Below are 25,703 nucleotides of genomic sequence, written 5' to 3' on the forward strand. Positions count from 1 at the left end.
AACGGCTTCGTCACAGTCTACGGGATAGGTCCACAATAAATGTTCACTCTGCAGTGGAGTGGACGCCAATCTGAAACCTTCTGATAGGTTAAAACTATATGCTGACCGGCCTAGGCTGCGACTAAGCCGTTTCTCAGCAAACATCCTTTCTTCAGGGGGTGCAGAACCTCCGTGAAGTTTGGAAAACAGAAGAGGTAGCGTCGGAAGTGAGCAGGTCGTGAGTCGTGCTTTGATAGCTCAGCTGGTACAGTCCTTGGCCGGCTAAGGTCCTAGGTTCGAGTCCTTATCCGGTACACAGTTTTGATCTGCCAAGAAGTTCAATCAGCGCATACTCCGAGGAAGAGTGGAAATTTATTCTGGACGAAAACATACCCCTAGTAACCCTAAGGGTATGTGCACTGGTGAGAATGGGCGACATCTACAAATGTTCGAAAACGACCTGTTGGTAATTCTTTCCTGTATTTACTTGACTTTGTATACTTAAAAGTATGAAGCGCTGCCTGTGTTATTTAAGACTGGTGTCATTGGCGGTATATTTGATGCGTACTCGAGCGATACCTCAGGCAAAAAGCTAGTCACCGATAAAGTAATTTACGCCTTTGTCAGCTGCCTGTCGGTAACACACAGGTAATATACAGGAGACGCAGGCTTTCACACCGAAGATCTCCGAATGAAAAGTCTCTCCTCGATCCCATCCTCATAGCCCCACCTGATGAAAACAAAGTGAAAAGCACACCAGCAGCAAGTGTGTATCTGAAAATATCATGATCCCCGCAGCATCGCACCAGCAACGCTGCTGTCACAGACGTCATCGCCAGAGATGGCTTGATAACATCGGCCGACAGCTGTCACAATGCGACCGATTTTCTTTGATAGTTTTTGGCTATTAAAACGCCGCCGAATGTATCTGAATGAACAATGTCTGACTCGAAAAGAACGTGCGAGTACCATGCGCTAGTTGTTGAAACAACTAGATAAGTCTTACAAATGCAGTGTGTGCACGAAGTCCGGGAACACTTTCAATTATTTATTGCATAAGAACCAAACACTGTACAGATATCATACATTTGTCACTTTGAAGAGAAACCCTGAAATGTTTTTTCATGTATACCGCCACAGCGTAGTGTGGTAATCCGCCGAAAGTCAGCGCTAGTCGCAAACATGGCGAGTTCAGGTGCGCAGCGCGCTTGCTTTGTGTTGGAGTTCGACAAAAACAAGTGTGCTACAGCTGTTCAACTGACGTTTAGAACCAAGTACGGCAAGAAGCCATCAACAAGGAAGGCCATTTACCACTGGCACAACAAATTCGTTACGACGGGTTGCTTGTGCCCGGCAAAGAGAAGCGGACGTCCCATTGTGAGTGAAGTGAGCGCATACGAGAGACTCATAAGGAGTCCAAAGAAATCGGTGCGCCGTGAACTCGAAATGGCTCCAATGACAGTGTGGAACGTCCTGCGACAGAAGCTGTCTATGGGGCTCCACCCCATTTTCATCGTGAAGTTCGTGGGTACCTGAACAAGGAGCTGCCGCATAGGTGGATCGGCCGTGCTACAGAAAGGAACAGCTGTTACATGAACTGGCCTCCCCGATCGCCAGATCTCACTCCGTGTGACTCTTTGCTGTGGGGAAACATTAAAAAGATCTGTTGCATGTACCGCCTCTACCACGTGATGTAGTAGAGCTCCGGGAGAGAATACGGGAAGAGACTGCCATAGTCGACGATGCCATGCTGGGATGGGTATGGCAAGAATTCGATTACCGTTTTGACGTCTGCCGGATCCTCTTTTCGAATGTTTGTAAAAAAATTTTCAGAGTTTCTCTTCAAAAGGCAATATGTATGACATCTATATAATGTTCAGTTCTTGTGCAATAAATAATTGAGTGTTCCTGGGCTTTGTGTACATATGAGAATGACGAGAGAAACGTTCTATTGCATACGCGAGGTGATTCGATGGGGATATCAGAAAATGCATTTCAGCGGAAGAGAAGGCAGCCGTAACCATAACGAATTTAAAATCTAATTAAAAACTTGAGATAGCTCTCTCTTTCATTGCCTAATTCTGCTACATTACTACTTGCTAGCGCTTCTCACAATACCGACTGGCGAAATATACAATGAGCGCCATACAATGTTCCAAATTCTATTTGATCGCAAATCCTATGCATCCTTTATTTTATGCAAGTAGTAAATGGTAGGGAAATAATTTAATTTTACCTATGTGTAACTAATGTTTCATGATTAATAAAGAAATAATGTAGGAGATTTGAAATGAGAATGTACTGAAAATTTTATAACAAATATTAAAAAAATGGCTCTGAACACTATGAGACTTAACTTCTTTGGTCATCAGTCCCCTAGAACATAGAACTACTTAAACCTAACTAACCTACGGACATCACACACATCCCTGCCCAAAGCAGGATTCGAACCTGCGACCGCAGCGGTCACGCAGTTGCAGACTGTAGCGCCTAGAACCGCTCGGCCACTCCGGCCGACCCAAAAATATTAAACAACATTTTACAACTGATTTCGCAAAGTAGAAAATAATTTCCTTTTTCGGCCAAATGAATAGAAATGTGTGTCGCTGTGTGTGAAGTTTCTCATACTCCATCTTTTGATTCTGGACAGGTCGTCCGGTACTACAGAATAGGTTAGGTTAGGTTAGGTTAGGTTAGGAAAACAAACTTATTCAGGAATGCTAGTTCTGTAAGGTTCGCGGGAGAGCTTCTGTAAAGTTTGGAAGGTAGGAGACGAGGTACTGGCAGAAGTAAAGCTGCGAGAACGGGTCGTGAGTCGTGCTTGGGTAGCTCAGTTGGTAGAGCACTTGGCCGCGAAAGGCAAAGGTCCCGAGTTCGAGTCTCGGTCCGGCACACAGTTCTGATTTGCCAGGAAGTTCCAGATCGGCGCACACTCCGCTGTAGAGCGAAAATCTCATTCTGGAAACTGATTTTAATTTCGCCGATCTTCGTCCGAAGTCAGTACGTTTGCGCACTGGAAATGGTAGCAGTGAGACCACGCACATACTGGCGCACGATTTGAGGGGCCTTCGGTCGTCGACGAAATCACCCGATGTCTTAGTATTCGTGAACACTGGGCATGTTGAACAGGGAGCGTGGCAGTGGAGCCACAGCCGCCGGAGGTGTTGCAGCAGCGGCGGTGGCAGCTGGTGAGCGACTCTCCGCTTCCGGGACAGCCTGCTGTTGTCGGCCCACGGAGCGGCAGGGAACCTGTTGCATGCGCCAAGGCTGCAAAGCACAGCGCGCCGCGCCGCGGCGTACCGGTTCTGCCGGCCGCGGGCTTTTCATTTAAATATCCCGGCAGGTAACCAGCTGGCCGCCGCACGCCCCCACTGCTGCAACCGTCGCCGCATCTTCACTCCCACACTCCTCTCTGTAAAGCCGTCAGCACACGGACCGTGCTGTCGAACGTCAACGCTGAGCGTGCTAACTTCAAAATGCTGCTGAACGCTCAGATACGATGCGACTTGTGCATATGGCACGTGGGCCCCAACGTGGTACACACGATCGCAACGCAGTCCGGCGGCTGTTGCGGGAAGTTTCTAGTTCGTAAATCCACTGTTTTTTAAACGGTCGCGCGTAAAATACCCACGTTAGCTCTATTAAAACGCACATTTCCTCCATCGTCCACGAAAAGGAACGTAACATGTCCAATCAATAAGGATACAGGCTTATGAAAGTTCAATTACAAACAGTGCGATACAAATTCGCAATACTTCTTCACATACGATAAACATTATTTCATCATTCCCACACTTTAGTAAAACCCCAAGGTCAGTCTTACTTGATCACTGTTCCTACCCAGTAGCAGAATCTTTGCAACACGTGAATTACGGAGCGTAAAAGAAAAAGGAACAAAACAGCTTTACACAAGTAGCGCAAGGTGTCCTGTAGATCAAGCCAATCCAACACCCAAAGAAAGGTGAACTTATATTTACATAACATCAAAAATTATAGTATATACTTAAATTAATAATAGAGTAACAGAACCTAATAAAAACGCAAATGTTAGGAACAAAAATTATGTACCGGCGAGTTACGAACCACAGCCCAAACATAAATATTTCAATTATCAGGGACGCTACCCACCACGCCAAACCATTATTGTAAAATCTGTTGCTATTTCTAGTATCTTACCAATCTTAGCACTTGCTGACAGCTTTAATCGTAGCTATGTCACTAACTGAAATTTAATTATAACAAATTGTACCAAGAACAATGGGTTTTGGATGCATCCTCAGTGTATTGCTGCCTTCAAATAGCATACTCTCATAATACGGAAGTAACAATAATTCTTCTGCCACGAATATGACGTTTCTCGTCATTTTATTGCAACGGATCACACAGTTAACAACGGGTTTTCCAGTGATTCTCAATTTGCTGGTGCTCAGAAACGGCATATATACGTATAGGCTTGAAATGAATGCCAATATGGCGCCTCACAACTTTGTGCTGAAGGGAGATGGCGTGCATGTGACGTAGGTGGCGTTTGTGACATCTCATTGGTCAACGCTCAGACGCACGCTCAGAATATCTGACATGCTAGATATCGCTCTTCGAAAAGACTCCCGAACGCGCTATTCCACGCTATGACGTCAGAAACTCTGCACGCTCAACGTTCGGATGCACGGTCCGTGTGCCGACGGCTTTAGGCACACGACATAGCCGACGCTCTGCACACGCGTTGGTGGCCGTTGCACACTGATTTCAGAAGGTAGATCACGATTTCACACGACAAAAGCCGTGCAGAAACTTATCGATCCTACGTTTCATATCAGTTTACTTATTTAATTTGTTATGCCTTATGAAACTGCATCTGTATCATATCAATACACTCCGCAAGCCACTGAACGGTGTGTGGACGGAGATAAATCGATTCTCTTTCTTATTACTTTCGCGTACTGAGAGAGGCGAGGAAAGTGTGTACACCGATCAGCCAGAGCATCAGCCCCGCCGACCTACTAGACTGCTATACTCCGTTCATCATAAGAATAAACCTGACGTAAACAAACACAAATGCAGTGATTAGCGAGAAGCCGTAGCACACGTACACTAGTGGTGCCGTCACAGTCTCTGCACTGTTGTGCTCCGATTGTCGCGCTGTTAATACGCAGTACGAAAATGGCTGAGGCTGCTTCCTGTTGGGTAGTGAAGCAGACGTGTGGAACACGGTTAAAAAGTGCCGAGAAATACAGAGTGATCAAAGAGTCAGTATAAATTTGAAAACTTGATAAACCACGGAAAAATGTAGGTAGAGAGGTAAAAATTGACACACGTGCTTGGAATGACATGGGGTTTTATTAGGAAAAACAGTTCACAAAATGTCCGACAGATGGCGCTGGACAGCAAAACTTTTTGTAACTGCTACCGTGACGGGTGAGAGGTACGCCGATATGTTACAGAATCGCATCATCCCCAGCCTGGCTGATAAGCACCTGCTGGAACGTACGATGTTTATGCAGGATGGCGCTCCACCCCATATTGCTAGACGCGTGAAAGATCTCTTGCGCGCGTCGTTTGGTGATGATCGTATGCTCAAGCCGCCAGTTTCGTCATGCTTGGCCTCCCCGGTCCCCAGACCTCAGTCCGTGCGATTATTGGCTTTGGGGGTTACCTGAAGTCGCAAGGGTATCGTGATCGACCGACATTTATAGGGATGCTGAAAGACAACATCCGACGCCAATGCCTCACCATAACTCAGGACATGCTTTACAGTGCTGTTCACAACATTATTCCTCCACTACAGCTGTTGTTGAGGAATGATGGTGGACATATTGAGCATTTCCTGTAAAGAACATCATCATTGCTTTGTCTTACTTTGCCGGCCGAAGTGGCCGTGCGGTTAAAGGCGCTGCAGCCTGCAACCGCAAGACCGCTACGGTCGCAGGTTCGAATCCTGCCTCGGGCATGGATGTTTGTGATGTCCTTAGGGTAGTTAAGTTTAACTAGTTCTAAGTTCTAGGGGACTAATGACCTCAGCAGTTGAGTCCCATAGTGCTCAGAGCCATTTGAACCATTTTTTGTCTTACTTTGTTATGCTAATTACTGCTATTCTGATCAGATGAAGCGCCATCTGTCGGACATTTTTGAAATTTTGTATTTTTTTTGGTTCTAATAATACCCCATGTCATTCCAAGCATGTGTGTCAATTTGTACCTCCATATCTACATTATTCCGTGATTTATTCAGTTTTCAAATTTATACTGATTTTTTGATTACACAGTACATTGTTGTTCATGTTTTTCATAAATTTACAGAAGTAATCGGCTTTGAAGTTTTCCGAGGGACTGTATTAGATACAGTTGAGACACACATATGCACATTGTATCTGTAGTGGAATCAGAAGCGTACGAAACTGATAACTTACTGCAAGATCATGTTTCGCTAGTTCAAGTCTTCCCTAAATCTTTTTATTTCGTTCAATCTGAAATACCTTCATCTCGTAATTGTGAAATTCGTCATCACTTTCCTACACTAATGAACGACTTCTAGTTTCTAATTACATATTGCATGCAAAATTCCTGTTTTCATTTCAAATATAGATTCTTAATTATCGATACTTTATGAGATACTGTTAATAAAAGATGCTTGAATTAAGCAAATATAAAAATTTAATTTTTAAGGCAAATACGAGAAACCAAATACTCTTTATTTGGACTATATCCGTTGTTTTATACCACAGATGTAGGTAAGCGTCGTAGAAACATGAAAAAACAACCATTTTCACAGCATCGAACACACCATAAAAAGCTACATTTTTACACTTGCCACTATACAATTACAATACGAACCCAAGAGAACTGATCTACAGCCACGTTAAAGGGTTTGGCTCGAGAACTAACAATACTGTTAAGCTGCTAGACATACTGGAAGTAATGCAAGCAACTTTTTCACATATCACTGCCGAACGCTTGGCGGGATATAGAACGGCACGTCACAAAAGAGAAAATAGGTTTCATGGATTCTATTGTTGATCAATTCATTATCAACGTAGCAGATGACTTCCAGAACTGAAATGTATTTCTCGTGTTCGTATAAGGAGCTAAGAAATTACCAGACGACTGCCTGCAGTTAGTACCTTCAGTATTCAACAGTACGGTCAAATCCCTGCAGTATACTTTTGCATCACCCATAGCTATCTTAAATTACCCTGTGTTTATGTTAGGAATTTTCATCACATCTGTTTGTAATTAGAACACTGTCAAGTGAGAACCGAGAGCGCTTCTTGCTTTCCGTCTGGTCATCTACGAAGCGAGCAGAGTTTTCCCAAATATTATTTCATCGTCTACTAAAATTAAATGACATTCGAAGCTATGTTGTTTCTCTGCTCGTCTCTTTACGTCTAAACTACAACTGCTCACATCATTGTACGTTAGTTGGACAGCAGGCTGGCCAGTGCTGCCCAAGTTTAATGCGCCGGTAAAACTTGTCTCGCATTATCGCTCAGTCTATGTGCGTATAACACAACATAAAACGTATCCTTATGATAGTACCTGAATGTACTGGTCACAGCTTGGCTTCCGCTCCACGTGAAACGAAATCCAATGAGATTCAAGCAACCGTGGTAGTATGCATGGCGTAATGTTTACATCAGGTTTATTCTTGATGCACGGAGTATCGCCAGACACACGGACGGCAGGTATGCAGCGAATAACTTTAATATTCGGACACCATGCTATGTTAACATTGTAGCATCATAGCTTTATATTCGCAAACAAAACAAGCAAAACATGTACTCAAGTATTATATTCCGTGACGTGTCTTGTAAATAATAGCATAAACTTTATTAAGATAACGTACGTTAGTTCTTTTATAATACTATTTAAATAGAACTCTGTCCCATATTCACGTTACATCTACATTTACATTTATACTCCGCAAGCCACCCAACGGTGTGTGGCGGAGGCCACTTCACGTGCCACTGTCATTACCTCCCTTTCCCGTTCCAGTCGCGTATGGTTCGCGGGAAGAATTTACTAGTTACTGAGATACTATTTAAAGAATCGCACGAAAGTATGCCATAAGAAGTAAAATACTTCAGGCTTCATTTAGAGCAATAAAATCAACAAGAACTATTTAAACAACACTTGAACTGTAAAAATATATTTTATATAACTTAAACGTTTCAAATGATTCGAACCTTAAACCTTGGTTTAAACGTATGGGTCCCTGGGACCTCATCTCATAGTGTATGTTACAGAAAGTAGCCAACTGAACTAAGCATTAATATGAAATTTGTAAGCTTCCATTTCTGTATGATTCACGGCATGAAATTGTTATTGCGATTTTATAACCTTTAAGACTGCTGTGTATAAACTTGTTTTTTGACCGTTTATCATATTTTGGCTCTTCATCGATGCTCTGACACGGGATGAACACGCTGTTCGCAGGAAAAGGTGATTTTACGTATTAATTTTTTTGTTCTTGCTTGAAAGTTCATATAGTCCTAGGGGAAGAATTGAAAATCTGAATTAGGATAGCATCACACGGATTTGAAGCCGGTCGTTCAAATGGCCCTGAGCACTATGGGACTTGACTTCTGAGGTCATCAGTCCCCTATAACTTAGAACTACTTAAACCTAACTAACCTAATGACGTCACACACATCCATGCCCGAGGCAGGATTCGAACCTGCGACAGTAGCGTTCGCGCGGCTCCAGACTGAAGCGCCTAGAATCGCTAGGCCACACAGGCCGGCTGAAGCCGCTCGTACTCGTTGCCTTCAGGGAAGGTGGAAACTACTGCACAGCATTTTGAGCAGTAACAAGCCGACTGGAATATCACCATACAAAAGCAAGGTTTGGTATTAATAGCTAACACATTCGAGTTATTCTCTCTCTCTCTCTCTCTCTCTCTCTCTCTCTCTCTCTCTCTCTCTCTCTCTCTCTCTCTCTCACACACACACACACACGCGCGCGCGCGCGCGCGCGCGCGGGAGGAGGAGATTAACGGCGTCGACAACGATATCATCAGAGACTGAGCACAAGCTCGGATTATTTTGCTTCTATATAAATTTTTAGAGTGAAGGTTGCGATGAGACTGATCTGTAACTTAGCACGATATCTGTTTGGTTGGAAAGTGACAGTTTAGTAGAGTGCCTGTGAAGACAACGAATGTGAATATCTCTTAGTTCTGCAGACACTGATCTGTAGCGAATCCCGGGATCTGGGTTAGATTGGAAAATGAAATATTGGTTATGACTTCGCGAAGTCAACGAATGTGATGTGATGTTTAAGAATTATTCTTACTTTGGCTCGTACTTTAGGTTAATTTTGATTTCGACGAGTGGTTTCGACCAGCATTTCCGATGGCGTCATGGATCACAGAGGATGAGTGGTATAGCTAGGCTCAATATTTCCACAGGAATCGCCAAGCTTGTCCGCTACGACGTTCAGCCTGGAGACCGTGCAGTGACAGGCTCCGGGGCTATTGTTGCCGGATGAGTCAGCCCAGCGCTAACGGCTGCGGCGGGCGCTACGCTCTTAATTAAACGGCTCGCAGCAGTGCTTCAGAAATGTTCTCTCACATTCGGCCGTCCAACGGAATCCCCATCTCTCCCACTCTGGCTCCTTCCCCGGCACAATCACTCTTTTCCACGCCGCTACGCTACGCGACCTTCACGCGGCTGTCCAACGGCCGTCCATCCAGTGGCGTTCAGTACGTCGTGTGCACTATAGTGTCTTCCTACTGCTGAGGACGGATCTGGAGCGAAATCGATTTATAGGTTAGGTTGAAATGTGATATTTGGGTGAGAGTTGGCGAAAAGAAGGAATACCAATAAGAAATAAAGCAGTACACAATGGTCTGTAGCATAAGCCGACGTCAATACTTAACGCACTTTCTTTATTAATACAAACAAACCACAGAGTAGATTCGACAACACGGCATTACCGCGCTTAGATAAATCTGCTGATTATTTTATTTGCGATATCGTGGATCAACTACGAAAACCACGAGGGAGGTGGAGGACAACGTAAATTCACTGTAAACACATGCAATGGCTTACTTTATTTCAAAGCTGAACAATAAGAATTACGGAAGGATTGTCCATTCATTATTCTTGCATTAAAAATAGTACGTAATTTGCATTTACACGTATTTAATAAAATAACAAATCTTTCTCACCGAACGCGACACTAGGAATGGATGAGTTAACTCATCTAGCTTCGTTCTATTCATTTCGATTAATTATAGTTTTAGGGCTTGAGTTGCCACAATTTCCGTATAAATATTATATGCACATTTATTTAATTTTGTAATATTTATTTTATTTTATGGGTGTCTGGAAGACACTATGATGGCATGGCTTAGTGTGATATTTTTCTCTCTTTTCAGAAAACGATTTGCCACAATGAATGATCCTGAAAGCGACAATAATTACGATAACCACGGTGGAGAAATTGCGAAAATATCTCAGTATACTCTATTCCTGGGTAGCCAAAAGCAGTTCAATTATTTACGCACGATGCAAAATTTGCGATAAGGATTTTTCCATACCACACGGCAGATTGAGCGACGTTAAACATACGGAAATGAACGTAAATAGAAACAGCTTTCGAGAAGCACATCGAATTTAATGATAACTTTTTTTCCAAAATGTAATTAAGCAGAAATTAACTAAAGGAAACCTTTCATTGTCTTAAACATAATATTTCATACCCATCCACGGTCTGTGCCATGAAATTGCGTCTTCATATATTACCCGATTCGGTTCTTGCAAACAATTCCTGTGGCAGAACCAAGTCTGAAAGTATAGTCAATGACGTATTTGGCATCAAAGCTGAAGAAATTGCAGTGACAGCTCTTAAATTTTGTGCTCGTGAAAGAATCCTTAAATTTACTTCACTATCACTACAGATGCATCTAATAAAGGAAACAGAATAATGTATCCCATTTGTATTCAATATTTTTCCCATGAAGACGGATGTCAAAATTATTGGATATTTTTTAGTGTCCATTCGAAACGGCTGATGCTATGTGCGATGGTATTGTAGTCAAGTTTTCAAAGTTTGATTTGCAAATCGCATGTGTCTCGACATTCAGTGCAGATAATACGAATGCCAATTTTTGAAAAAAATAGATTTGCGTTTACCCTGCTGAAGGATAAAAATCCAAATATATTTAAAGCTGGATGCCTGGCTCATATTTTGAATAATACGTTCAAACAAGCTATGAAAGGTTGGAACTGGATGTGTAATCTGTGGTTTGCCAAATTTAGTCATTTCTCATTTTTCGCCTTCCCGGACCATTTGAAGGAGTTTGTAACCTTTGCGCAATTGGAATTAGCGGAGCTAAATAAACATGTGATTACAAGGCAGCTTTCTTTAGATACAGCTACATAAAGGATTTTGAAAGTTTACCCAGCAATAATTTCCTATTTCATATAGACTGATAATGAATGTCCCAAAGTCATTAAGACATTTTTATCCATTGCAAAAGACGATGAATGCGACGTGGAATCGCATATGTTTAATAAGACGTCTTTATACTTACATTTTTGTGCCAATTTTTGGACAAGCTACCTTGGCGTTGCAGGGCACGACAACCGCTTCGACTCAGTTATATAGAATATTAGAAAATGTTGCAGGTCTGCAAACAAGTATTGAAGAAAATTTTTTTGGGTCGCATTTACATACTGCACAAAACCACGCCGATGAGAAAGCTGATGAAGCATCTGTTTTAGATTTTAAATTATTTTATCTAAATGCATTTGCTTAACTCCAAGGCCACTTTGATTTTAATGTATCAAATCCATAAAAAAAAACTGGAACCATTATCATTCACTGGAGAGTTGACGTTTACAGAACTCTGTGATGCTGCTTCTGTTCAGAAGAAGGATTTCAACCGATGAACTAATTGAAGACTACAGTATTTTAAAGAAAAAATGGACTCACATCGATCAAAATCAAATTGTAGACAAAAAACGGGTATACACATTTAAAACCGCAATACATCATAAGCTAAATATATTAATTGGTATTGTATCTCGCGCTTTGAGCGTAACGCCCTCAAATGCCCATGTGGAATAGGTTTTTCTTCTTGAATGACCATCAAATGGACAAATAGATGCAAACGTTTCACTGTGGATTTACTAAAAGCAGAATTGCAAATTTCGCTTAATGTGGACATAAGTTCGGAATTTGTTAGTATCTACAAAAATGACGCCACATTGTTGAAAACGACTTGAAGTAACAAGGATAAATAAGTAGTGGACACCTAATATCAATGACTGCAGTAAAATCAGTCCGCCAAAGGCAACTGGAAGCGCTGGATTTACGCCAGCCGATGTTTTTCATATGCCGCTTCACTGATGTTCATCTGTTTGACCACTACTGGCTGCCGTTCTCACCCACCAGGAAACGTACTGGCATATTCAAATATTCAGAATCTAATGTAACTTACCAGTCACCCTGGCTTTCACTGACTTTGAAGAAGCACTAGTTAGGGTGAGACCGTGGAAAATTATGGCAAAACATAGATACCCAAATCAAACTGCAGCAAGAGTCTGCATATAGGAAATTATATTTTGTATTCCAATTGTATGAAGTAACAGATGCCACCCTAAAATTGAATGAAATCGCCAGAAAGGACACACATCAATAAGGATATATTAACATACTATCGTATGTTGATGACACAGTATTAATGTAAAACAAACTCCAAAAATAAATCTTTTTAACTTAACTGGAAAGTATTATAATTTTGACAGCAGTAAATAAAACTAAGGCAATGGCAGTCCATAGGAAGTACCGAGTACGAAACAAAATTTTAAGATTAAATTTTGTAACAAGTTCATCACTTCAATTACATACGGAGCTATATATTACCTTTAACGACGTTGAAAATATGTTGATTCTAAATTCATAGTGTAAGTAGAATATTAAAAAATATGGAGAGAGAATAAATGAAATTCTATATGGTGATAGCTGTTCCTGTTCTCTAAATCACGGAATCCTGTTTTATGAAGAGGAAAGGTTCTAACCATGTTGAGGAGGCTGAAATGAAATGAAATTTTTACGCGTTGTAGGCTGCACTAATTTGGAAAGTATTCCTAATGAAAACATTGAACTAGAACTGAATAGTTTTGCAGTAAATCGCAAAATTTAAGAACACAAACAAACCGAAGGTTCAATCTGGAACGAATGGAACAAACAAGGATTCTAAAGATGGACTTCAATACAAAGCCAAAGGAAAGAGGGACGTAGGATGGGCACTTAAGAGTAGGAATTGAGGCCAGAACAAGTCGTTAGGCCTACCTTGAAAGACAGAAGAACAAGAAGGTTCCACATGAAGCACATCCTTGGATTTTCGTGTGAAGAGTTCGATAAAGAACTCATTTGGCTGTCAGATTCCTTGCTCAATCTAGCTGAAGGGGCAATGAACACAATATTACTTTGTTTTAACGCAGCTATGAGCAAATTTCGCTACCATGCGTGCAATGTCAACACTGTTTAAAATTTTGAAATTTCAATTTACTATATGGGATGAAAACAGTAAAAATCATATGTTGTTGTTGTTGTCTTCAGTCCTGAGACTGGTTTGATGCAGCTCTCCATGCTACTCTATCCTGTGCAAGCTTCTTCATCTCCCAGTACCTACTGCAACCTACATTCTTCTGAATCTGTTTAGTGTATTCATCTCTTGGTCTCCCTCTACGATTTTTACCCTCCACGCTGCCCTCCAATACTAAATTGGTGATCCCTCGATGTCTCAGAACATGTCCTACCAACCGATCCTTTCTTCTAGTCAAGTTGTGCCACAAACTCTTCTTCTCCCCAATTCTATTAAATACCTCCTCATTAGTTATGTGATCTACCCATCTAATCTACAGCATCCTTCTGTAGCACCACATTTCGAAAGTTTCTATTCTCTTCTTGTCTAAACTATTTATCGTCCACGTTTCACTTCCATACGTGGCTACACTCCATACAAATACTTTCAGAAACGACTTCCTGACACTTAAATCTATACTCGATGTTAACAAATTTCTCTTCTTTAGAAACGCTTTTCTTGCCATTGCCAGTCTATATTTTATATCCTCTCTACTTCATCATCAGTTATTTTGCTCCCCAAATAGCAAAACTCCTTTATTACTTTAAGTGTCTCATTTCCTAATCCAATTCTCTCAGCATCAGCCGACTTAGTTCGACTACATTCCATTATAATCAAAAGCAATGAGTATCTTCAACTAATATACTGAAGCAAACAAATTGAACAGTAGCTACAATTAAAAAAATAGGAATAATCAGTTTTAAAAAAGCTGCCACCATTGTCAAGGAGGAGATTAGTGTTTAACATCCCTTCGGCAACAAGCTCATTAGAGACGGAGCACAAGTTTGGATTAGGGAAGGAAATCGGCCATGCCCTTTCAGCCGAACTCCGGCAATTGCCTGAAGCGATTTAGGGAAATCACGGGAAACCTAAATCAGAACGCCCGGAATGGGTTTGAACCGCCCCATCCTCCCGAATGCGAGTTGAGCGTGGTAATCAATGTCAAACATATTGTCACCAACATTCCTGGATTCTTTAGTATCAAGTATTTTTAATCAAAGCAATTTTCTCAAAAAGTGTTAAATACAGAAATTATTTCACTTATGAAAATTCTATACAGAAACATTCGTAGTCTTAAATAAGTTGCGAAATGGTCAGTGATAAAACTTCAACTGAAGAAAGAAAGTTACGCATAATTGTTAGATTTACTTCTACGGCCAATTATCGCTATAGTTCTTCCCTTACCATACAGAAGACAGAACCATTGTTATGACTACTGTGTCAATGAAGAGGAAAGCACTATGATCAATATTATATGCACAATGTCGAAAGAACGTTTAAAGATAGTGTATACTTGTCTGCCACTCGAACTTGCAGCTAATAACATTTCTGCTGATTTTCTACTAATTGCCTTAACAAATGCACACTTTTTCTCTTGTAAGGGGCATCTTGCCTGGTGGTATGGATTTAGAAAAGACAGCTACAGTATAATCGTAAAGAGTATTTCAATATTTTGTGAGCGGTCTAACTGAAATGCGGTAGGTTCCCAAGGCCACATCCATTTCCCCGTATGAATACAGAGTTTAGCATTCACCAACGAATGCTCGTCGTTAATGGAGTCAGCAAACAACCGGCAAGAGCTTCATTTTAAAATCTGAAATCCGGTCCAGGCAAAAAGGTCATCTTGTGGTCTAAGAAATGAAACCAACGCCGAAGCAAAGGAACGCTCTATTTCTTCAGGAAATAGATTTAGTGGCATGTGTGTTATATCACAGAACTGCAATCTTGTTTAATAGTAAACAGTTTCTGTAGATAAAATACCTCAATCGATTTTCTTCGCAACTTTAAACACTTTTCATAACCTTTAAATGTGAAGCTGTTGTTAGGGAACCGTCTTTTAAAGAGAAAAACTACTGCAAAATATCTGCTGCTTTGAGTCTACAAGATATCTCCGTGGGAAAATAGGAAGCCTCAACACGAGAGATATGGTTCTTTGGATCTGGTGTCAAGCTGACAATGTTATCTCTGAGAAAGATAATCAGTCAGAGAGCACATTCATATACGCAAGTCACGAAATCAACAATAATAAAAGCATCAGGCTAATACAGAGAAGAGCACGGGAACATCTTTTCACTCACACACACACACACACACACACACACACACACACACCTGTATGTGTACCGTTAACCCTGACAGTGATTTCGAATTCTATCGCGTTAGTTTAACGTTGACTGCATTTACATAAATTTCCTCCAAAACTGAACACACATGTGAAATATCCGTAATTTCGTTATGTGCACTTCATTCACAGGCAAACTTTTCTACGAAGAACTATTGCTACTGTTGCAGTCCGAAGAGCGGTTTGGTTCAAATGGCTCTGAGCACTATGGGACTTAACATCTGTGGTCATCAGTCCCCTAGAACTTAGAACTACTTAAACCTAACTAACCTAAGGACATCACACACATCCATGCCCGAGGCATGATTCGAACCTGCGACCGTAGGGGTCGCGCGGTTCCAGACTGAGCACCTAGAACCGCTAGACCACCGCGGCCGGCGAGCGGTTTGGTGAGGCCGGTATTACACTATCAAATTTCTTTGTCCAAAATCTTTGTCAAAGATATTTGATAGTGTAATAGGGACTTTGTCAAATGTCGTCCAATATTTGATCAAATCTAGGGCCTCGCTGTATATTTGATCAAAGAAACCGCTTGTCTTCTGTTCACTGCAATGTGACATGTTATGTAAATACAATTGGTGTGTGCCGACAACTACAAATTTAATAGAGATGTCTGAAGCTGATGAGGCGCTTTACAACGTGAGGCACCCTGAATACAAAGATAGATTGAGACCTAACCTAACATAACCCTCCCCTGTAGCAAGGAATCGGAGTGTTATAGTGAGCCTGTCTTCTGAAGATGTAGCAGTTCTTAAGTGAATATTGTGCTTTGTGATATGAGGATACACTTCATTGAGCACATACAGAAATGTATGCTCATCCATTCTTAAGTAATTGATGTACGACTTGACGTCTTCCACTGTAAGCTCACGTAACAAGTTTTGTTGAATGCTTTTATCCTGTCGTCGTAAAACCCACGGCTTCACCCAGAGTAGATTAGTTTTTCGTTCCATAGATCCGTGCTGAGGAGATCCTCGTGGATGTGGAACGTGTCGATTTTTTTAAGCTGAAATAAAAATACTAATAGTATGAATAAATACATCATTTGTTTCTATTAAAAATTTCGCCAATGGAGTAGGAGGAGTTGGCCAGTAGTAAGTCTTTCAGGCTCCTTTTAAACTGATCTTTATTTCTAACTAAATTTTTTATGTTTCCTGGCAAATTATTGAAGATGAGTGTTCCTGAGTAGTGGACCCCTTTTTGAACTAAAGTGCTTTTAAGTCCTTGTGCAGATCATTTTTGTTCCTGGTATTGTATGTATGAACTGAGTTGTTTGTTGGAAAAAGAGATATATTATTTACGACAAATTTCATTAAGAAGTAAATATACTGAGAGGCAGTAGTTAGTATACCCAGTTCTTTGAAGAGGTTTGTGCAGGAGGTCCGTGAATTTACTCCACAAATAATACGTATTACACGCTTTTGGACCTTGAAAACTTTTGTTTGACTTCAAGATTTACCCCAAAATATTATCCCATATGACATTATGGAATGAAAGTATGCAAGCTTTTTCATTTTTATGTTGCCTATGTCTGCTAACACTCGAATTGCAAATACAGATTTGTTAAGGCCTTTCTGCAGTTCTGTGGTGTGCTCCTCCCAACTGAATTTATTATCAAGTTGTAATCCCAGGACTTTTAAGACTGTCAACCTCGTATGTACGGTTCCATTTTTTCCCCCCACTTCTTTTCCGCATGTGCACACAATGCAATTGGAGTACGTAGAACTGCTGCGGTTAATAACAAGTTGTCAGCCATCTTGAACTTTGACGAAAAATTTGATGACAGTGTAATACCCCTCGTAGCGCTACGTCAAAGATCTTTGTCAAATATATTGGACGGAATATTGGATCACATCTTTGATCAAATCTTTGACAAAGAAATTTGATAGTGTAATACCGGCCTGATCCACTCTACTCAGTCCTGTGCAAGCCTCTGTATGTCTACGTATATCTTCCAAACTACACCCATTCCAAACTACTGTCTCCCTCTAAAATTTTTAAACCCACGCATCCCTTAATTAACAAACTATTTCTTGGTGCCTCAAAATGTATTTCCTCCACTGATCCCTTCTTTTAGTCTAGTTGTAACTCGTCAGTTATTGGTCTGTCTACCCAACTTTCGATATTCTCCTGCAGCACCACATTTCAAAAGCTTCTATTCTATTGGTCGAACTGCGTATAGTTCACTTTTCACTTCAGTGTAAGGCTACAGGCTACACTTCAATTCCTTTCACAAAAGACCTATTGACACTTAAACTGATGCTAACAATTCTCTCTTCATGAATGCTTTTCCTGCAATTGCAATTCTGGATTTTATATTCTTTACTTTCGGCATCAGTTACTTTTGCTGCGCAAATAGTAAAGCTCCTCTAATACTTTCACTATCTCATTTTCTAATACCTCATCTCTTGACTTAATTCTGGCTACATTCCATTAGCACTGTTTCACTGTTGTTGTTCATCTTGTAGCGTCTTTTCAAGCCACAACCCACTCTGTCCAGCAGCTCTTTCAAATACTTTGTCGCCTTATAGAACGACAATGTCAACGGCAAACCTCGAAGCTTTTATTTCTTATTCCTGAGATTCATATATGTTCCCAAAATTCTCTCTGATGCAACAATAATCCAATGGCTTCAGCCTTAAACTGAGCTAACGTTCTGTTAAAAACAAGGGATGTAGAATGAAAGTAACGCGCTGTTCTTTGGCCTATAGATGCTTCCATTCCCGCTAACTTTACAAAATAAGGTTGCACGTTATGGGGACATCTTAAGCCTTATCACGCGTCAGCGGTCTCTCTCCACTTCCGTGCAGAACGATACCAGGCTTGACGGCGTGCTGTTCCGCTCAGTGGCTATTTGGCGCAGCGTTGTGCGACTCTCGATCTGGACTTCGCCTATGTACGCCCACAATTCAAATACAGCGGATGTGTATCGCACGCGGTTTAATAGCCGTGGGACAATTGTCAGAACCTCAGTTCACTGGCAGAGGTAGTCAGACGATGTTTCACCTAACAACTCCATTCACTAGCTAAAAAAACAACGGCCTATGAAAAAGAAAAATATTAGTGCTGAAAGACAGGGTTACATTCGCCCACGAAATCTGTGCTGTGGTTGCAAAAACTGATCTGTAGTATATCCCTAGATTTGAGTTAGGTTGGAGCGTGACAATTTGCGTAAGAGTTGGAGTAAGTAACAAAACTGTATCGGAAAGATTTTGATAACAGACTGATCTCTGGAGTAGTCTATGTCTCTTTTCGTTCCATACTTTCCGAATTTTTCGTTATAATATCAAACTGCAACGGAAGACCAATAAAGCTGTATCAAATAATAGGCAGCTCTCCGAAGATTGTTTTGTTGTATATTATTACAAACATATCTTGCAACCAACACAAAAAATTCTGGAGGAGGCACTAATTAACTCTTACCGAAAGAAAATGTTAGATTACAAACTTACCTGAAGACATAACCTATTAACTTTGACTAAAAGCACCATCCACGTAAGTGATGATTGAATGGTCGGTTAATACTTAAATTGTCTTACGCGCCAAATGGCATAGTCACAGCACGCTGAGAAATTCCGTCGATAATGACAAGGTTTACACAGTTACAAACATTCTGTATCCAATCAGTTTACGACGGAGGATGTCATTAGATAATGAGTTGAACAAAGCAACGGAAAGAACAGTGTTTATGAAATCACTCGGTACAACGATGTTAACGCCGGATATATAGTAAACGTATAAAAAAAAGAAAAAATCGACCCTGAGCTACGATATAATAATGCAGTCGTATAGGAATAGACAAGAATTATGAAAATACAGTGCTTCAATAAAGACAATAACGTCAAACTGTTTCAGAGACCATTTGCGGTTTTGCTTCACGTAAAGGTTTCCCAATGCGCCTTATCTTATTAGTAGCAGTTATTTTTTCTAAGAACTTCCTGTTTTTGATCTTATATTTTATCTTTCTCATGTCCTTCATGGATGTATATTTCATTGAGAATTCATATAACTAAGCCACAGTTTCTTTATTTGCACACGGACACTTCAGAATATATCTATTCTTCTGATTAAGGCCACCTCGTTTCTGTAAACACTTACTCAAACCAAACAAAAAGATTGTAGCCAGAAACCACGGTACCACATCTGCCTTACTGCACGCAAACACACCATCTTGCGTCACAACAGCTTCCTGTCTTGCGATGATGCACAGAGATCGCGAAACTTTAGAACGAATTTAAATTTAATCTCTTCATCCTGTGAAGGGGGACTCCCCCACTCTGCTCAAAAAACAATTTCCCGTCATTGTGTGCGAAGAGTTAATTAGCGGATGACACAGTCATTAGGCGGCCAATTTAGGAAGCCGCCTGGGCCCCACCGCACGGCGTAAGGGTGCTTCAGCGATCGCTGCGTGGACAAAGCCTTCCCACAACACCGACAAAATCTACAATGTCCCGCCGGTGGTGCCCCGCTGCAGAACACAAGTGTATGCAGGTGCAAGGCTCGCGCTCACCTTTAGACCGGTCGTCGCCACTGCCCCCTCCGAACATGTCAACCAGCGTGAAGAAAGAACGCGGGCGCAAACACGTCCAACAACGGCCTTCGCTCCGCACGGTATGAGCTGCTACCGCCTCTCAGCCACAGAGCTTAGTTCGCCCAACAGCCGCTGACGGCAGCACCGATAGCGGAGAGAATGAATTTGAACACAGGCGCTCGAACGGCGGTTCGACTAGTTTTCACGCTGGAAATGCTTCTTAATTACACGTTCGCAATGCACGTGTCAATTTACTTATGTATATGGGGAAATGCCTCCCTGTCAAAATTAGTTTTTTTTGTTTTACTACTTAAAAAGAATGTTTAAACTTGGAGGTGGGCTTTGACAGGTCTTGCCTCTCGCCCTAGCAAAATCTCTTAATGAACTCACTGAGTTTTTCTTTCCATTCTCCTTGCCATTCCCTGTCAGTTACCGTTCTAAGCTTCTTCGTGAACATGTATTTCGTCTCCAGTGTTCCATAGACTAGGCTATGTCTTCTGTGACTTCCATGCGTTGTTATCTTCCTCGATCGTCTAAGCAAAATTTTCCGATCTTAGCCTTCACTTTTTGTGACATTAAACAGCTACTGTCACTCATGCGCATAACGCTTCCGATAAATATCTGCATTGTAACGTCGAGATTCCGTATTGCGCTATACTACTTTTTTTTGTTGTTGTGGTTCCGCGCCTATTTCTGATGACTTTTTTTTCCATGTATGCGTCTCTGTTCAGCAAATGTTCTATTTTTCATATACCGCCGTTCTCCTCCACTTTCAAGCTCACTATCGTGACATTTTTCAAATCAGAAGTATTCAATACGCATTCAACCACGAAATCTATACTTACCCTTTGTAGTTCTCCGTCCACAGGATACAAAATATACAACAAACATCTTTCCCTTCCTCCTTAAAGATACCACCCTGTACTTTGCAGCATGTTCGTAACTCCTGAAGCCAAACGAATTAGCATAGAAGAGCCGTGCTGTAATGTTTTATTCTTGTTCTACATTCGATATTAATTCGGTTAAGATGAAATACTAAATGAACGATTAACACTGCGCTGTATTCCATGAGCGGTTCTTCTTTAATCAAGAAATGAACTTCTCGAACTACTGTAAGCAGTCATTATCGATATTACTAACCGACTACCCCGTGACCGACTCCAGTTGCAGGTTGCCTGTTTACCGGCTTCCAGGGGCGAGGTAAATTTGATTTTCAATATTTCGCGCTGTTATTGTCTAAATTTAAAACGTTGTCGTTATCTATTCATGTCCCTCTTACGTTAAGTCCGCAGCTCGTGGTCTTGCGGTAGCGTTCTCGCTTCCCGCGCACGGGGTTCTGGGTTCGATTCCCGGCGGGGTCAGGTATTTTTCCCTGCCTCGATATGACTGGGTGGTGTTGTGTCGTGTTCATCATCATCATCATCATTCATCCCTATTACGGTCGATGGAAGGCAATGGCAAACCACCTCCGCTACGACCTAGGACCTTGCCTAGTACGGCGGTGCGGGTCTCCCGCATCGTAGCCTACGCCCCTCGGAGTATGGGACATCATCATCATCTCCTCATTTTAAACACAGTAAGACAAGTATTACTGTAAGAACTTTCTGTTTGTCATGAGGAAGTGTAACTGACGCCACGCAAATACAGGGGCTTGGTTCTTCCAGTATTTGATAGTGAGATCACAAAATTACTTTCTCCAAAACATATACATTATTTCAAACCTTTTCTCAATTGTTTCTCGCTTACATCCTTAACGCGATTTGAAATTCGGTAACTCTTTTGTAAAGTACGATATTGCAGTGCAGTGTCCTTCGGACATGCATTGCATCGTTTTCCTGAATACCACAGGAACTGCAATATCGTATTTATTCGTCGACTTTCAATTTAAAAAAGCAAAAAAGGTCTCCCCTGTACGGCAATGAGAATATACTCTGATCAGCCAGAACATCATGACCACCGACCTACTAGCGATATAAACCCGTCCAGGCATAGCAGCGTCTCCTGCTGAGGAATGACTGCCAGTCAGCCACACGCACCGTGCATGTAGCATCAATGAGCGTGCTGTCCGTGTGTCGAATGGGGAAGGCGCGCGATGTATCTGAATTTGATCGACGGCAGATTGTGATGGCCCAGAGGCTCGGTACGGGCATTTCAGAAACTGCACGACTTGCCGGTTGTTCGAGGAGTGCTGTGGTGAGTGTGGCGAAAGCAAGGTGAAACCACGTCCAGACTTCGTGGGGTTGGGCGGCAGCCGCTTATTACAGATGCCTGATGTCGTACGCTGGTAAAACAGGACAGTCGACGAACTCTGCAGAACTAATATCAGACATTAATGCCGGGTAAGTCAGCAGCTCATGGTCTTGCGATGGCGTTCTCGCTTCCCGCGCACGGGGTCCCGGGTTCGATTCCCGGCGGGGTCAGAGATTTTCCTTGCCTCGAGATGACTGGGAGTTGTGTCGTTTTCATCATCATTATTCGTCCCCATTACGGGTGGAGGAAGGCAATGGCAAACCACCTCTGCTACGACCTTGCCTAGTCGGCGGTGCGGGTCTCCCGAATCGTTCCCTACGCTCCTCAGAGTATGGGACCTCATCGTCTCATCAATGACGGGTAGAGTACAGGTGTGTCTGCACCGAGCACTCCTAACGATGGACATCCGCACCATACGACCCAAGCAGGTGACAATGTTAAAACCACGAAATCGGAAACTACGATTGAAATGGGCACGTGACCATCAGCGCTGAGAATTGGGGCTGTGGCAGAGCATTGCATGATCTGATTAATCCCGACACCTCCATCATCATGCCGGTGGGAGAGCCCGAATCCGTCCTGTTCCGGGGGAACAGCTCGTTGACACTTGTACTGCGGGAAGTAGGTAAGCCGGCGGTGGCTCCATTATGGTCTGGGGAACATTCAGTTGCGATCCATGGGTCCAGTGGAGGTAGTGGAAGGCACCACGACAACCAAAGAGTATCGTACAGTGGTTGCCGACCACGCACACTCCTTCATGACAATCATGTTTGCTGACGACCGTGGCATTTTTTAACAAGATAACGCGCGATGTCACAAGGACAGGAGAGTGATGGAGTGGTTCAAGGAACACAGTAGCGAGTCCCAGTTGATGTGCTGGCTCCCCAACTCGCCAGATCTGAACTCGATCGAACACATCTGGGATGCGTTTGAATGTGGCGTCAGAGGAATACGGGAATTATGTGACTTGTGAGTACAGATGTTGGCAACTCCCTCCAGCGACTTACCAGGTCACCACTGCTTCCATGCCACGACGCGTGGCTGCTGTTATACGTGCCACTGTTCTGTCTGACCAGTGTATATGTGGGACATCTACATCTACATTTATACTCCGCAAGCAACCCAACGGTGTGTGGCGGAGGGCACTTTACGTGCCACTGTCATTACCTCCCTTTCCTGTTCCAGTTGCGTATGGTTCGCGGGAAGAAAGACTGCCGGAAAGCCTCCGTGCGCGCTCGAATCTCTCTAATTTTACATTCCTGATCTCGGGAGGTATAAGCAGGGGGAAGCAATACATTCGATACATCATCCAGAAACGCACCCTCTCGAAACCTGGACAGCAATCTAAACCGCGATGCAGAGCGCCTCTCTTGCAGAGTCTGCCACTTGAGTTTGCTAAACATCTCCGTAACGCTATCACGCTTACCATATAACCCTGTGACGAAACGGGCCGCTCTTCTTTTGGATCTTCCCTACCTCCTCTGTAAACCCGACCTGGTACGGCTCCCACACTGGTGAGCAATACTCAAGTATAGGTCGAACGAGTGTTTTGTAAGCCACCTCCTTTGTTGATGGACTATATTTTCTAAGGACTCTCCCAATGAATCTCAACCTGGTACCCGCCTTACCAACTATTAATTTTATATAATCATTCCACTTCAAATCGTTCCGTACGCATACTCCCAGATATTTTACAGAAGTAACTGCTGCCAGTGTTTGTTCCGCTATCATATAATCATACAATAAAGGATCCTTCTTTTTATGTATTCGAAATACATTACATTTGTCTATGTTAAGGGTCAGTTGCCACTCCCTGCACCAAGTGCCTATCCGCTGCAGATCTTCCTGCATTTCGCTGCAATTTTCTAATGCTGCAACTTCTCTGTATACTACAGCATCATCCGCGAAAAGCCTACACTATCTACTAGGTCATTTATATACATTGTGAAAAGCAATGGTCCCATAACACTCCCCTGTGGCAAGCCAGAGGTTACTTTAACGTCTGTAGACGTCTCTCCATTGTTATGTTTGCTAAAAACTCTTCAATCCAGCCACACAGCTGGTCTGATATTCCATAGCCTCTTACTTCGTTTATCAGGCGAGAGTGCGGAACTGTATCGAACGCCTTCCGGAAGTCAAGGAAAATGGCATCTACGTGGGAGCCCGTATCTAATATTTTCTGGGTCTGATGAACAGATAAAGAGAGTTGGGTCTCACACGATCGCTGTTTCCGGAATCCATGTTGATTCCTGCAGAGTAGATTCTGGGTTTCCAGAAATGACATGATACGCGAGCATAAAACATGTCCTAAAATTCTACAACAGATCGATGTCAGAGATATAGGTCTATAGTTTTGCGCATCTGCTCAACGACCCTTCTTGAAAACTGGAACTGCCTGTGCTCTTTTCCAATCATTTGGAGCCTTCCGTTCCTCTAAAGACTTGCGGTACACGGCTGTTAGAAGGGGGGCAAGTTCTTTCGCGTGAATTTACGAATGCAGATTGTAGACACAGGGTTGACGACATATGGAAGTTTGGGTCTGGTCGTGAGTAGTGCTAGGGTAAGGCAACAGCTCGCGATAGGCGGGAAATCTAGGTCCGAATCCCGGTCCGCACAAATTTTCATCGTCATCAATCCATTATACAGCTGATGATTGTCCATACTGACAACTGCGAACACATTTAATGCATATATAAAGTAATCAGCTGTTTTAAATATGGGATTTCGATTCTTTAAAAATCGTTATCGAAGGGACGTAAATACCAATCTTCCCTCGTTTCCAAATGTCCCCTAGATGCAGACAGAAGCACAGCATTTCACGCTGGCGTCGCTTACAGTGGTGAAAGGGTGATACGTGTCCGTGGCATCCGTCTCCAACGAGTCAACCCGTCACCGAGAATCTTCTACCCACAACTCCGTCCCCATAAAGGAAAGACACGCGGCATTAACGGCTAACCCAGAATACGGCTGGAACACTTCCACGTTCGTAACACTTGGTGGCGAAGTTGACCATTAGCTCAAGCTCATATTTGAACTCTTTTCTCACCGCATGTCAGCGATTAGCTTCCAAACTAAACAGCCGGAAGAGCACTATACCGCTTAGTTAGCCGAAGTAATCAGTCTGCGTAAATATGTCTGTCGATGTGGAAATACGTTACTTGTCTGGTTGTATCTAGCAGTACTTCATAAATGTGTTGAGATGCAGCCAGTATCATGCTGATAACCAGATAA

At 42.4% G+C, this 25,703-nt stretch overlaps 1 protein-coding gene across 2 annotated transcripts in view; it reads right to left on the reverse strand.

Moving 5' to 3' along the window:
- The window catches only part of LOC124616174 (SLIT-ROBO Rho GTPase-activating protein 1-like), a 688,520-nt gene that overhangs the window by 225,980 nt on the left and 436,837 nt on the right, over positions 1 to 25,703 (reverse strand). Inside the window, exon 1 of one of the 2 annotated variants that reach the window (XM_047144457.1) lies at positions 20,202 to 20,290. The exons of the other annotated variant lie outside the window; for it this stretch is intronic. Coding sequence (XP_047000413.1) covers positions 20,202 to 20,238 — 37 coding nt within the window. The 5' untranslated portion in view covers positions 20,239 to 20,290. Of the gene's footprint in view, positions 1 to 20,201; positions 20,291 to 25,703 lie in introns of those variants that run through there. 2 annotated transcript variants of the gene reach the window in all.

This window comes from Schistocerca americana, chromosome 5 (assembly GCF_021461395.2).
Source record: "Schistocerca americana isolate TAMUIC-IGC-003095 chromosome 5, iqSchAmer2.1, whole genome shotgun sequence".
In the NCBI taxonomy this organism is placed as follows: domain Eukaryota; kingdom Metazoa; phylum Arthropoda; class Insecta; order Orthoptera; family Acrididae; genus Schistocerca; species Schistocerca americana.